Source organism: Scardinius erythrophthalmus, assembly GCF_964197995.2.
Source record: "Scardinius erythrophthalmus genome assembly, chromosome: 9".
NCBI classification, from domain to species: Eukaryota; Metazoa; Chordata; class Actinopteri; order Cypriniformes; family Leuciscidae; genus Scardinius; species Scardinius erythrophthalmus.
The window spans coordinates 32,240,220-32,253,500 of NC_138229.1; the positions used below are offsets into that span (position 1 = coordinate 32,240,220).

A 13,281-nucleotide genomic window follows, 5' to 3' on the forward strand; every position below is an offset into this window, starting at 1 on the left:
TCGCGTATCTACCCCGAATTGATAAAATAAAATTCTGTATCAAAATTATAAGGAAACACCAGTACTTTGTTTAGGCTTGGTTTGTAGGGAATTCCAAACCTGCGCACATATTCAAACGCACATAACTATAGAACCAATTCTTAATGCGCATGTGAACGCCATCAGCGTTTCTCACAGGTTCGCATTTAAAGTCTATGTAGAGAGAATGGTGTCGTCTTAGCGGCCCCTAATTTAATAAGAAATGATCGCTGCGACGGAAGCGAATCAATCAAAACTAACTTTAGCTGGAAAATGGCTTTATTAAAGAACCGCTGTAAAGCCAAAACAATCTTACCTTAAATTATACGTTTATCTCTGTAAAGCTGCTTTGAAACAATCTCCATTGTTAAAAGCGCTATATAAATGAAGATGACTTGACTTTACTTGACAAAGTAGGAACTGAATTGCTTTTCCAACTTGAGAACTACATACAGTCACACAAGAATTGTTCTTTACACAGTCTGAACCAGTGTCATAGACCATAATAATGCCAGCATCACTTGGCCAATGAGTATAGTGTGGCCTTCTCCTAATGCATCCTATAAACGTTGTTGTATGTCTTGCACACACCCAATCTATTTTTCTTATAGATATATTTGGTGAAAGGCAGCTCTCACATGCAATTATATGGGTGATGTTGAAATTTCATTTTTAGCTCCTTCCATTCTTTCTCATGTAGACAACAGGTTAAATAAAAATATCAGGCTTATGTGATATAGTGGATATATTTAGCAAAATGCACATTTCTATAGTTATTTTTCTAGCTGACTAACAAGTTTATAAGTATTGAATGGCTTTTCTGAGGTACATTTGACGTTACGTGACATGATTGTTCTTAAGCTGTTTTATACAAGCTCTTTACAAGGTCGAAATGCTGATTGAGTGATCTTTCAGGCCACATTATAGAGTACCAAAACAACATTTATTGCATGTATTTTGTGATAAAATTGACAGAATTTGAAAGCTGAAAGTTTTTTAATTGTTTACTAAAATTAACAAACACATTAAAAGTGACATATTAAAGGTGTCAGTTAAGTACAGATCTTACTGCGATTATGGATGGCTGTTGGAGTTTAGCTACTTTGTGTGCACGAAATAGACACTGCCTTTCTGCACTTTTGGATGTTCATTCATTGACACGTCTCCGTCGTTTTCTATCTAAGTGAGTAACTCAAATAATAATACTTTTTCAAATAATGTCTTATCTGCATGTCGTTTTAATACAGCTCTGTCTAGTAAATGTCAGGGATTTCTGAGCTTACCGCCGAATGCCTTCGACACTCTGGGTGGGTGAAACAGAACTTCAGGCCTCTGTAAAGTAACTCTCCTGTAGGAAAAACATTGAAACCATGCTGAAAACACAGTTAGCTCCAGTTAATTTCTAAAAAATATTGTAAAGCTGTCTATTTAAAGTCAGATGAAGTTCAATCTCACATAGTCAAAACATAGTTTGGCGTCAGTCAGAGTCTCTTATGCTCTCCAAAACTGAATTAATTTGATCAAAAATAGTAAAAACAGTAATAGTATGAAATATAATTAGTTATATTTTAAACTGTAATTATATTTCATACTATTACTGTTTTCTGTTTTTACTATTTTGTAGAATTATATTTTCTATCTAAATATATATATATATATATTTCTTCAGCATTCATTTTTGCAACCATGTAAAAGTCTTAACAGCCACTTTTGATCAATTTAATCCTTGCTGAATAAAGTATTGATTAAAGAACCCAAACCCAAAAGTTGACCCCAAACTTTTCAATGGTAGTGAATATTATACTACAAAAACAAAAACAAGATGTGGATATAGAATTTGTGATCTGCATGTCTAAAAGTAATAAATACAGACTATTTCACAGACAAAACTCTCTTTTACATTTCTGCTCATTGATATCAAGTTTATTTGTAACTAAGTGTCTCAAACGATTCAGTTTAACTAATCTGGCAAACTATTCAAATGCACATAAATCAACTAGCTTTTAAATATGATTTTGGGCCGTATTAGACAGTCAGTGAACGGACTGTGGTAAACGTGTCATCTAAGGCTGAGACTAGATCAAGTTATTGCCTATAGTAAACCTTTCAATGATGTCACTGTCATGTCATCAGTTGAAAGATATACAAATAATAAAATCTCAGCAGGCTGATAGATTCCCATTGTCTTTCCAGGCACCAAAGTGTCCAGACAAAAGACATTTGATTTAAATGTTGATGAGATTGATTGTTTTTCTTACAAGATTTAAAGTTTGACTAGGGGAGTGTCAGACTGAGTTGCCATTGACTGTGTCTAATTCAACATTGGGAACATGATGACAGGATCCGAGTCTGACTGACAACATCGGTGTATGACTCTGACAACAAAAGGATTTAGTTTCTTCAGTCTAGACTTGGAGTGAAACTTTGCAACAGTCTGATTATGAAAGTTTTCTTACCTTTCCTGAAGCTGTCTTGAGGGAATCAATCCAGCCCTGAGGTTGGCGTCACCGTGCCGTCTGGCCTGCCACCAGGTGTCATCTTCTTGGCTTACAATCTGCAACACATCTCCTCTCCAGAATTCCAATCCGGCGTCTTTGCATGGAATAGCGGGATCTGCTTGAGGATCATAGTCAAAAAGCGCCCTCACAAAGATCTGCAACAATCCACAAACACATGTTGATGTCACCAATTGTGGCTTAAATTATCTGGAGTGTAAAATGCAATGCAGAAAACGACTATGTACGCTTAGATTTTCATCAAGGGACCAGGTTTCTATGGTCTCCGGCTCTTCTTTGGTGCCTGGGATGACTGTGAAGGTCACTGCTCCTTCTGAATGGGCCTAGAGGATGTGATAAGGACATACAGGCTCAAGAAAAGATTACAAGGTTCAGATTGAGTAACACTTACTCTGGTCAAAAGTTTGGAATAATTAAGTTTTTTTTATGTTTTTGAAAGAAGTGAAGTAAAGTCACCTTTATTTATATAGCGCTTTTTACAATACAAATTGTTGCAAAGCAGCTTTACAGTGATAACAGGAAAATATTCCTCTTATGCTCATCAAGACTGCCTTTATTTGACCAAAAATACAGTAAAAAAATATTAATATTGTGTACATAAAATGTAAAAATTGTAAATAATATTGTTACAATTTTAAATAACAATATATTTTAAAATGTAATGTATTCCTGTGATGACAAAGCTGAATTTTCAGCATCATTACATAGTCTTTGGTGTTACATGATCCTTCAGGAATCATTCTTATATGCTCATATGGCACTTATTTATTAGCAATTATTTTTGGTGCTTAATTATTAATAATGGGTATTATTGTTATATATTTTTTGTTGCTTAATATTTTTTGTGGAAGGCATCCCACCTTTTTTTCAGGATTCTTTGACGAGAGTTAAAATAATAATAGAGTTAATATAGAGTTATTAAAATAATTAATTTGAAACATTTGAAACATTATGGATGACTTTACTGTCCCTTTTGATTAAACATATTATTATTAGTAATATTATTTATTTTACTGACCAATCAAAAGTGTGGGGTATAACAGTTTCCACAAAAATATTAAGCAGCAAAACATTCATACAAAACATTAAAAACACAGCATTTTAGAACAATTTCTAAAAAATATATATAATTATTGCAAACTTTTGACTAGTAGTGTATAAACAAAGATAGAATGCAAATTTGTAAGGCTCCAGAAAACCCTCAAACAATGCACACTACATCGAATTAAAGCACAGACACACCAAATGCCCAAACACATTCAAGCCTGCAGCTTAGACTAACATCAGTTTCTATTCTGGATATTGCTGGTCTAGCCAGCTCAGCCGTGTTGACCAAGAAAGGTTTGCTGGTTAAGCTAATTAAGAAGCCTGATGGGGACAGCAGCACACTAGCATCCCATGCGGGGAACCAGCATCCAAACACGCTGGCGACTGACCAGCAACGCATACTAGTATGGGAATGATCTCCTCTGGGTTCTTGTCCTCCACTGGAACTCCATTGACTTCCTTGAGTTTGTCACCTTCACGAATTAGACCTGTGGCATCCACAAATGAAGCAATGAGAAGAAAGAATCGGCAGAAAGAATTACGTCGAACATTGTGAGGTGAATTCAGTTATTTCAGTACAAAGCTCCGTGTGCCTTATTCACTAACCACTCACAATCCAGCTTCAGGAACTATAAACATAACTATAACTATAACATGTTTGGGGCGTGTATTACACTGTTGTCTTATGTGAATAATTTCTTTAGCCAGTAGCATTCAGAATTCTCTTAAATAAGCAAGACTTTTGAGAGAGCCTGTATTTAGTTTAGTTTAAGGGGTTTGTTGTTGTTTTTTTACATTATGTATATTTTAAGTTTAAAATAAAAAAGTTACATGTTTTGAAACTACTCGCTTTTGTCTTAGTTTTGATTTATGATAATAAACTTGCAGATCTGAATGTGAGCTTGCAGTCTTTTGAAAGAAAGGGGCGGGGTTTAATCTGACTAAATGATTAGAGAAGTCCAGCATACATCACTAGAAAAAAGTCTGTCATTTCACTTGATTAAATGTTACAAAATTGTTCACAATAAGATGGGAAATTTCCATTTCAGGTCGACATAAAGGGTTATTTTATGGCATCAATCTATACACAAATTTAGTTTCTAATTATAAGAGAGTTGATCAAGAACACAATGGTGAAAGAGGTTATAATATTAATACATTTAAAGTGCATCTCACCACTCCGATCAGCAGCTCCTCCTCTCAGGACCCGAGCTACAACTATAGCACCAGTGGACTCGTCTCTCTTTATGGTGGCTCCCTGGAACATAGAAATGTTTGTTGAGGTTTCTGTAGGCTGTCATTCAGAAATACAAGTCTAAGGTTTTAAAATTCATTCAAAGCAAATCGACTGTAAAGCACAAGTTCATATATCTGGAGGGACCAATTTCTAGCAAACAATCCCAGTTTGCCTTATAAATCAATATGTGACTGTCAGGATAAGTCCAAGTAGAAATCTGGACAGAAATTTCTTTAGAAAGGGCAATACAGGTGTGAATATCACAATAGGAATCTTAAACATGTTATGCAGTGGGAGCTGAGTGTTAAATGTTCCATGAAACCATGACGAATAAGTCAAACTTAATGAGGAAAACTCTATTCATGAAAGCTCAAATTAAGACAAAAAAAACCTTTTGTTTAAATCACACAGCTTGCTGACATATGTCAAACATCAGATCAGTTGTCTTTCCTTCATTTGTCTAAAGGGGGGAAAAAAATCAGCAGCCAGTGAAATGAATCTTTCAGGTTCATTAGATCTAAACAGACATCAGGTTTGACCTTTCTAAATTATTCACAACTGTGTTTTGCTTCAAGTCCATTTTCATTAGCACCATCTCACATTGCTTAGAGAGAAAATCATTTCTGTTTTCACATGCCTCATCTCCCAGGACAATCAATACACCAACCATGGCCACCACACCACAAGCACTAATACTGTATAGGTTAAACCCTCCAAAATATATTAACAACTTGCAGAGGTCCTGAAATAAACTAGTCCAAACTACGGTTAAAAGAACATTTTAGTCCTCAAAGGGCCTCTGACATGACCCGGAGACCAAGCTTTAACAAGCCTGTTTAGAAGCAGACAATGATGGTAGTCAAGCCACATGGGACACTGATACAGGAGTTAGGAGGCCCTGCATAGTTCCTTGACCACAGAAGCCAAAATGGCCTGTAGTCCTTAATCACAGGGCTCAGGTCCCCTATTAGAAGCACAAAAAGATCTCTGGATTGTGGAGAACTTTCTAGTTTCTTCACATAAATAGAACACGGAAAAGCCACGACGCAGTGTTTATAGCTCACTACTAATGGTGCAGAGAAAACAGATGGGTTCTGCTCCAAGACAAAACGATCATATTTAAGGTTAATGGTTTAATCAGTGATCACTAACCCCATCTGCCTGGTCTGAAAACCGCAGACTTGGCAACTCTGATTAGATCACTATATGCAAAGAAATTGAGAAACAAACCACTGAAATAATACAAGAAAAGAAAGTGTAGATAGGTACCATTCAAAAGTTTGGGGTCAGTAGATTATATTATTTATTTCTTATAAAATACAGTGAAATCTGTAATGTTTAAAAATGTTATATATATATATATATATATATATATATATATATATATATATATATATATATATATATATATATATATATATTTTAATAAAAAAAATGTTTATTTAAATATATTGTAAAATGTAATTTATTCCTGTGATGGCAAAGCTTATTTTTAAGTATCATTACTCAAATCTTCAGTGTCACATGATCCTTCATTCTGAAATGCTGATCTAGTTATTAAGAAACATTTCTTATTATTATCAATGTTGAAAACAGTTGTGCAGCTTAATATTTTTTGTGGAAACTATGATGCACTTTTGTTCAGGATTCATAGATGAATAGAAAATTCAAAAGAACAGCATTTATTTGAATTTTGTTTTTGAAGCAGCGTAAAAGTCTTTACTGTCACTTTTGATCGATTTTTATTGCTGAATAAAAGTAATTTTAAAAAAGTGTGTATATAATTAGGTAAGGCATATATACAGACAGATTTTTATTTGATGAAACTGCATCTATTTGTTCCCTTCAGACTTCTAGAATATTTTGTGTATTTGACTGTCGTCTGATTAATTCATCATAGACTATTCACAATCATGGTAGACAACAGATGAAAAAAAAGTTTAGTGAGTGGAAGGCAAGGAGGGACTCTTCGTCACGGTCGTACCAAAAACTGATGATGCTCTTTCCATTCATTCTCTGCAATTCATAAAGCCTCATTCAAATGGCTGCCTCCTTCGGCATTATTCGCCAGATGTTACAGACAAAAGGAGTAATAATGGAGAAAATCGCCATTTTACAAGCTATGCATTGTGAATGGGAATACAGCCACATAGTGCGTCAGAAGTAGAAGGATAACCCACAGTAAAAAGATAAACCTTGTTTGAGAGGGTTCAATCTGAAGTCATGCGTTTTACATGCAGAGTGCTGTTCAGTGTTTCCTATTTGTATTCAAAGCATCCCATTTAACTAACACAATTGTAAGTCCAGATGGTTTTGTTCAGTGATGGAAAATATGATTCTGGAGGTAGAGTTGAGGGCAAAACTGATCCAGGTTGCTATTTGATACTCTAGCATTATAGGATAATCCAAATCTTCCCTCTAAATATGCTGGCCTTATTAGTGTTCTGCTGATTACAATCAAAAACAATTCAGCGAAGTAATCAATTTCAGTTGATTTCAATTGATTCCTAATCAACTTCAGAGCCATGACCTTTACCTAAACATGAGGAATGGAAAGTTGACCTATGGATGATTTTAAAACATTATTCTTCAAAAATATGTTTTTAAAGGCTTCTGATAGTTGACAGGGTTGAAGGGAGTCCAATGTACTTTATATTTAAAGCTGAAGCAGATCTCAGAATGAATTAACTGCTGAGCTTCTACTACTGTAACCTGTTTTTAACCAGCATGATATAAATGGACTATGTTTTACTCACGTTATCCAGAGGGACCTACCAATGGCTCCTGGTTTTTCATCAGGCAAACAATCTTGATCGAATCTTCCTCTTTCTCATCGTTATCAGGGAGTGGAGGCAGAGGCGGCAACCGAGGGTCAAACTCTTTCTGGGCCACCATGTCATGCACTGAGAGAAAAGCCTGAAGAGGACAATGAGAGCACAGGTATGACATTATCTGGTCGGGAATTCGGTTAGCAGTATTTCTATGGTATAATGTTGGGAAAAATGCATTTATTTTTACAATTTTATAATTTTATCTAACATTACTATAATAGTGGGTAGAAAAAAAAACGTTTTGCCGATAACTATTTATAAAATTTGCTTTAATACAAAGACAATAAAAAACTTTGGTTTTTACAATACTGTCTTTATATATTTTTTTTATTATTCATAGATTTATGTTGTGAAAGGGTCTTTATATATAACAATATATGCCTTCAAAAAAGGGGCCCATGAAAGAAATACATATTTTGGGGGTCAAAAAACAACAATTTATTATTATTATATTTATTTAGTTTGAAAATACCTGTTTAGATACAAATATATATACAGTACCAGTCATAAGTTTGGAAACATTACTATTTTTAATGTTTTTGAAAGAAGTCTCTTATGCTCATCAAGCCTGCAGTTAAAAAAAAAAAAAAAATAACAGTAATATTATGAAATATTATTACAATTTAAAATAATGGTTCTCTTTTTAAATATATTTTAAAATGTAATTTATTTTTGTGATGCAAAGCTGAATTTTCATCAGCAAGTACTCCAGTCTTTGGTGTCTTATGATCCTTCAGAAATCATTCTAATATGATGATTTGATACTCAGTTATTATCAATGATGGAAACAGTTGTGCTGTTTAATATATATTTTTGGAATACTTTTTTCAGGATTCATTGATGAGTAAAACGTTAACAGCATTTATTCATAAAAACAGCATTTATTCAAAATAAAAACATTTCTAACAATATAAATCGTTACCATCACCTTTTATTAATTTAACGCATCCTTGTTGAATTAAAGTACTAATTTCTTTAAAAAAAAATAGTTATTGTTCCCAAACTTTTGAACGGTAGTGTATATTGTTACCGTACAAAAGATTTCTATTCTAAATAAATAAAGTTCTTTTTAACTTTTTATTCATCAAATAATCCTGAAAAAAGTATCTCAGGTTATAAAAAAACATTAAGCAGCACAACTGTTTCCAACATTGATCATAAATCAGCATATTAGAATGATTTCTGAAGGATCATAAGACACCAAAGACTGGAGTACTTGCTGATGAAAATTCAGCTTTGCATCACAAAAATAAATGACATTTTAAAGTATATTAAAAAAAGAGAACCATTATTTTAAATTGTAATAATATTTCATAATATTACTGTTTTTGTTTTGTTTTTTAACTGCAGGCTTGATGAGCATAAGAGACTTCTTTCAAAAACATTAAAAATAGTAACGTTTCCAAACTTTTAACTGGTATTGTATATATATGACATGACTAACCAATCAGAATCAAGTATAGCAGATGGCAAGAATTGAAGAAAGATTCATTTATCCCATACAATCGCGTTCAAAAGATTGGGGTCAGTAGTTTTTTTTTTTTTTTAAGAAATTAATACTCTTCTTCAGCAAAGATACATGAAATTGAACAAAAGTGTCATTTTTAAATGTTACATTTAAAATGTTACAAAACATTGCAATTTCAAATAAATTTGAAATAAACAATTTTACAGACCACAAACCATTGAATATATCCAGGGTAAAAAATATTCCCAGCAAATCAAGTAAGTCAACAATCAACACAGTTGATTGGTCTTCTCACTTGGCCTGATAAAGTATCTTTCCACACTGAATATCACCTCACTGAGGCAACCCAGTTTTGCCTTATAAAATGTGAGAGCCAAACAAACGATCCAAGAAGCAACATATCATTAGACCAATCACAAATAAAGCTGTCAGGGCCCTCATAAGTAAAACTCCTGAACTCTATAAACTTAATGTGTGGGTCTGTTTTTTAACAGCTCTAAATGTGAATTTTCTTTCTTTTTATGTCCAGTTCATGCTTTTAAGAGTAATGTACATTTTCGATATTTTAACAGTTGCATATAATCATCTGCTCCAAAAGAAGAATATGCAAGCCTACAACAGACAACTTGTGAAAAGAAAGAAATACTCATAACTTGGATTGATTTTACACCAAATACTATTAATGTACTCTATGACACCAGCCCACCATAAAAGCAGGAATACTTTTATCTGCTTCTGTTTTCAGTCAGTCAGATATGTCAATCCACCTTTCTTGAGATCTTGACCAAATCTTGACCCACATGTACATTCTCTTCTCACCTGTACATGAGGTTTGGAGAGCAAGTGTAACAACTCTGTTGTCTCTGCGCTCGTGACAACACCACGCAGCTCTTCCGCCAACTGGAACGAAACATGAAAAACAACAAAATGTGATAATGTCTACATGTTATAACAGGCAAAAGTCTCTGACCATCCCTTTTGGCTTATAGTTTTTGCTCAAGTATCATGAACCGATCTGGTAAGAGTTTGCTTTGGCAATGCTTGGTGGTCTGGTTCAATCTATCCCAACCCACTTGACAATACTATGCGAGTGTTTACATAGCAGGTCAAAAAGCCACATGACCATGAGCCCTGGAGAAATAACTGTTTCTGTTGTGGTTCAGCCAAGCAAAAACCAACTACACTGAATGTGGTTGTGAGTAACACCGGACCTGACGTTAAACATACATTAAATCTCCAAAACTGAAATTTTACACTGAGCTGCAACGTAAGGAAAATGCTTTTAACGGCTTAATGCTCCAAAATGTCCTCCTCGTTTTCAGTCGGAGAGAAGATGGAAATCGATATCACTTCAAAACCACTCTTTGCCTTAATGAAATACAGCATGCACAGTCAAAAGATGGAGATAATCTTTGTTTTAAGAGTCTCTGCAGAATTGAGTTGATAAAGACAGGGCTGATTGTTTTTGCAAGATGTGCAAGGAAGACGGAAAACTTAGTTTTACAGGCTAATAGAAATTTGAATACTGTTAAAGGGAGATAACTCTAATGAAGAAAGAAAGAGGTTGAAGTGTAATCCAACTGATAACGTAAAAATGGTAAAGTTAATGATTTTGCGATTTTTACTTTACAGGGCAGAATATTCAAGTTTTTTATTTCTTTTTTTTCTGTGAGCCTTGTTGAGCTAGTAGTTATTTTTATTTTTATGTCGGAATACTGTGTTGGTTTGAAATCATTAAGATTTTTTAATGTTTTTGAAAATATCAAAACTGCATTTTGGCTGCTTTTACTTAATCAAACTTACAGTAAAAACCAAATCAGTATATTAGAATGATTTCTGAATGATCATGTGACACTGAAGACTGAAGTAATGATGCTGAAAATTCTGCTTTTTTTGCCATAAAATGATGGTGCAAAAATGACTGATTCGCATGATGCATCCAAGATTATCAAATGGAAACATAAACTTCCAATCCAATGAAGCATCCAATGACAACTGGATATAAGTCTTCAGATGATACATAGCTCATATTACCATGACTTACTGGAACACAACACATGAAATTAGCGTCTTTGCAGTAGTGTGTTTCTTGCATTATATGACATGGAAGACATTTACTTGTCCAGTGCGGCTTCATAGTGAAAGCAATGTGACAAGCAATGAAGCAATGGCCATGTTTATTGATGAGTGCAGCTTTCTCCTTTCTCAGATTCATAAGCAGAGTCAACAGTAACCCATTATTAATGTTGCATTTCTCCAAAACACTGGTTTAGTCTCCCAAGGCGTGTCTCACAAAGCAGGTTGAGGAAACTCACAAATGACTAATGATTTGATCCTGATTTATCAGTTAACTATGATTATACCATGGTATGGGTGAATACTCGATTCTGATTGGCTGCAGGGTGTCCATTAAAAAGTGATAATGTACACCTAGGAAAGGCGTCCCGTCAATTTGCCTGATGACAGTTCTAAATGATTGCGCTGGCTCAAACTCACTGATCAACTGCTGCGGTCGGGTCGCTGTGGCCACGTTGCTTGGCAACGCCTATATACGGGAGATAGTAAATAGTGCGCTCGACTTAATAAATAAAAACCCTCACGATTTTTACTCTAAAACACATTAAAGTATTATTAATTGATTAAATATTTCTTTCTTTCGCAAGTGACCATGGTATAAGCGGGTTAATGCCCTTCGAGGTGTCCATTGTCAGGTATTAATGGCCTCCGCTGCGCGTCGGACGGTTCACGCCTCGCCGTCGTCCATTAATACCTGATAATGGACACCTCGTTGGGCATTAACCCTTACTTAACCATAATGAGTGTTTCACATGAAGTGTGACATTTACGAACATCATGTGAAACAGAAGAAAGTCAGTGTGATTAAATTCTCTTCTGATGAATGTCAATTTTTAAAATGCTTTCAAATGTTGTTAAACTTTCAATTCATGATCATGCAGTTCTTGAAAATATACAAATGTCATTATTAAACTTCAGGTCATATAGTACCTAATGGATTTACAAATGTATAAATGCAAAAAGGTGTTTGGTAGCTATGAGTGATCTGGATTCAACAGAAAATTGAACAATATAAGAATGACTGGTCTTACTCTGTATTAGGTGTCTTTAACATGCACTTATGTATGTACTTATGCCAAAATAATAATAATAATAATTAGATACAATTTACTTATTGTGTTCATGTACTATTCCAAAACACTCAGGTTTGGTGTATGGGTATAAACCCTAAACTGATAAACAGTGCACAGTGGTCAATTTGATTACTATAAGGGAACACGGTTCAAACTGTTACATTGTTTCGATATATGGATTTTCCTTGAAAAAAAAAAAATTCTTCTGTTGATGTATGATTCAAGGAATATCCCCTGTTTAAGGATATAGTATACTAAGTGTTGAGGCAATAAAAACTTGTTTTGCACCCAAATTAAACCATGTGTCTTTAGCTAGCATTTAGCTAAACTTAGCTATTACGCAAACCTTGTTACAGCTAAAATCCAATGCACATAAAGGTACTTAATGATTTGTAACAGTTAACAGTTTCAACTTTAGATTAGGTTCTGCAAAAACATGAACAAATAATTAATAAATAATTAGTGAAGATATGTAAAAAAAAAAAAAAAGTGAATTCAGGTAATTTGGGACACTTTTGCCATTGAAATGGCTGCCCATAAAGGAACTAATTGATTAGTAAAGGTATTCAGGGTGATCTGAGGATTACAGTGGGGGCTCTCTTCGAAGGGTGGGCTAGAGTCCTCTGGGGATGAAGATTTGGCTGCGCTACCCCCTTCGGGGAGAGTAGCATTGTTCGAGTCCAACCCGGAGCTGACTGCCATGCTTTCCAACCCTTCACCATGTCCAGAACCTTCTCCTCTTCCCGGAAGTGCACAAGGAGGTCACGAAGTCATGGAAGGCACCTTTTTCTGCCAGAAACTGCTCAGCTGCCTCCTCCGCTCTCACTACTCTTGATGGGAGGGCGGTCAAAATGTACGTGGAGATCCCACTGGCAGAGTGCGCAGTTGTGGTGCAATTGTGCCTGCAAAATGCTGCCACCTGGTGGGGTCGTCCACGTCTCCCATCCAAGGCCTTTAAGTTCTCGTCTGCACTCACATCCAAGGCTTACAGTGCCACTGGACAGGCCCCCTCCGC

General features: G+C 34.8%; 1 protein-coding gene across 1 annotated transcript; it reads right to left on the reverse strand.

The window, feature by feature from the left end:
- Positions 1–1,281: 1,281 nt before the first annotated feature.
- LOC308695626 (MAGUK p55 subfamily member 7-like) lies at positions 1,282–12,968 on the reverse strand (the record flags this gene model as incomplete). Its single annotated transcript, XM_081373811.1, has 8 exons — positions 1,282–1,366; positions 2,475–2,671; positions 2,762–2,857; positions 3,984–4,069; positions 4,758–4,839; positions 7,594–7,734; positions 9,937–10,017; positions 12,786–12,968. 8 exons carry the CDS (start codon positions 12,966–12,968, stop codon positions 1,282–1,284), a joined length of 951 nt encoding a protein of 316 aa, XP_081229937.1.
- Positions 12,969–13,281: the final 313 nt, after the last annotated feature.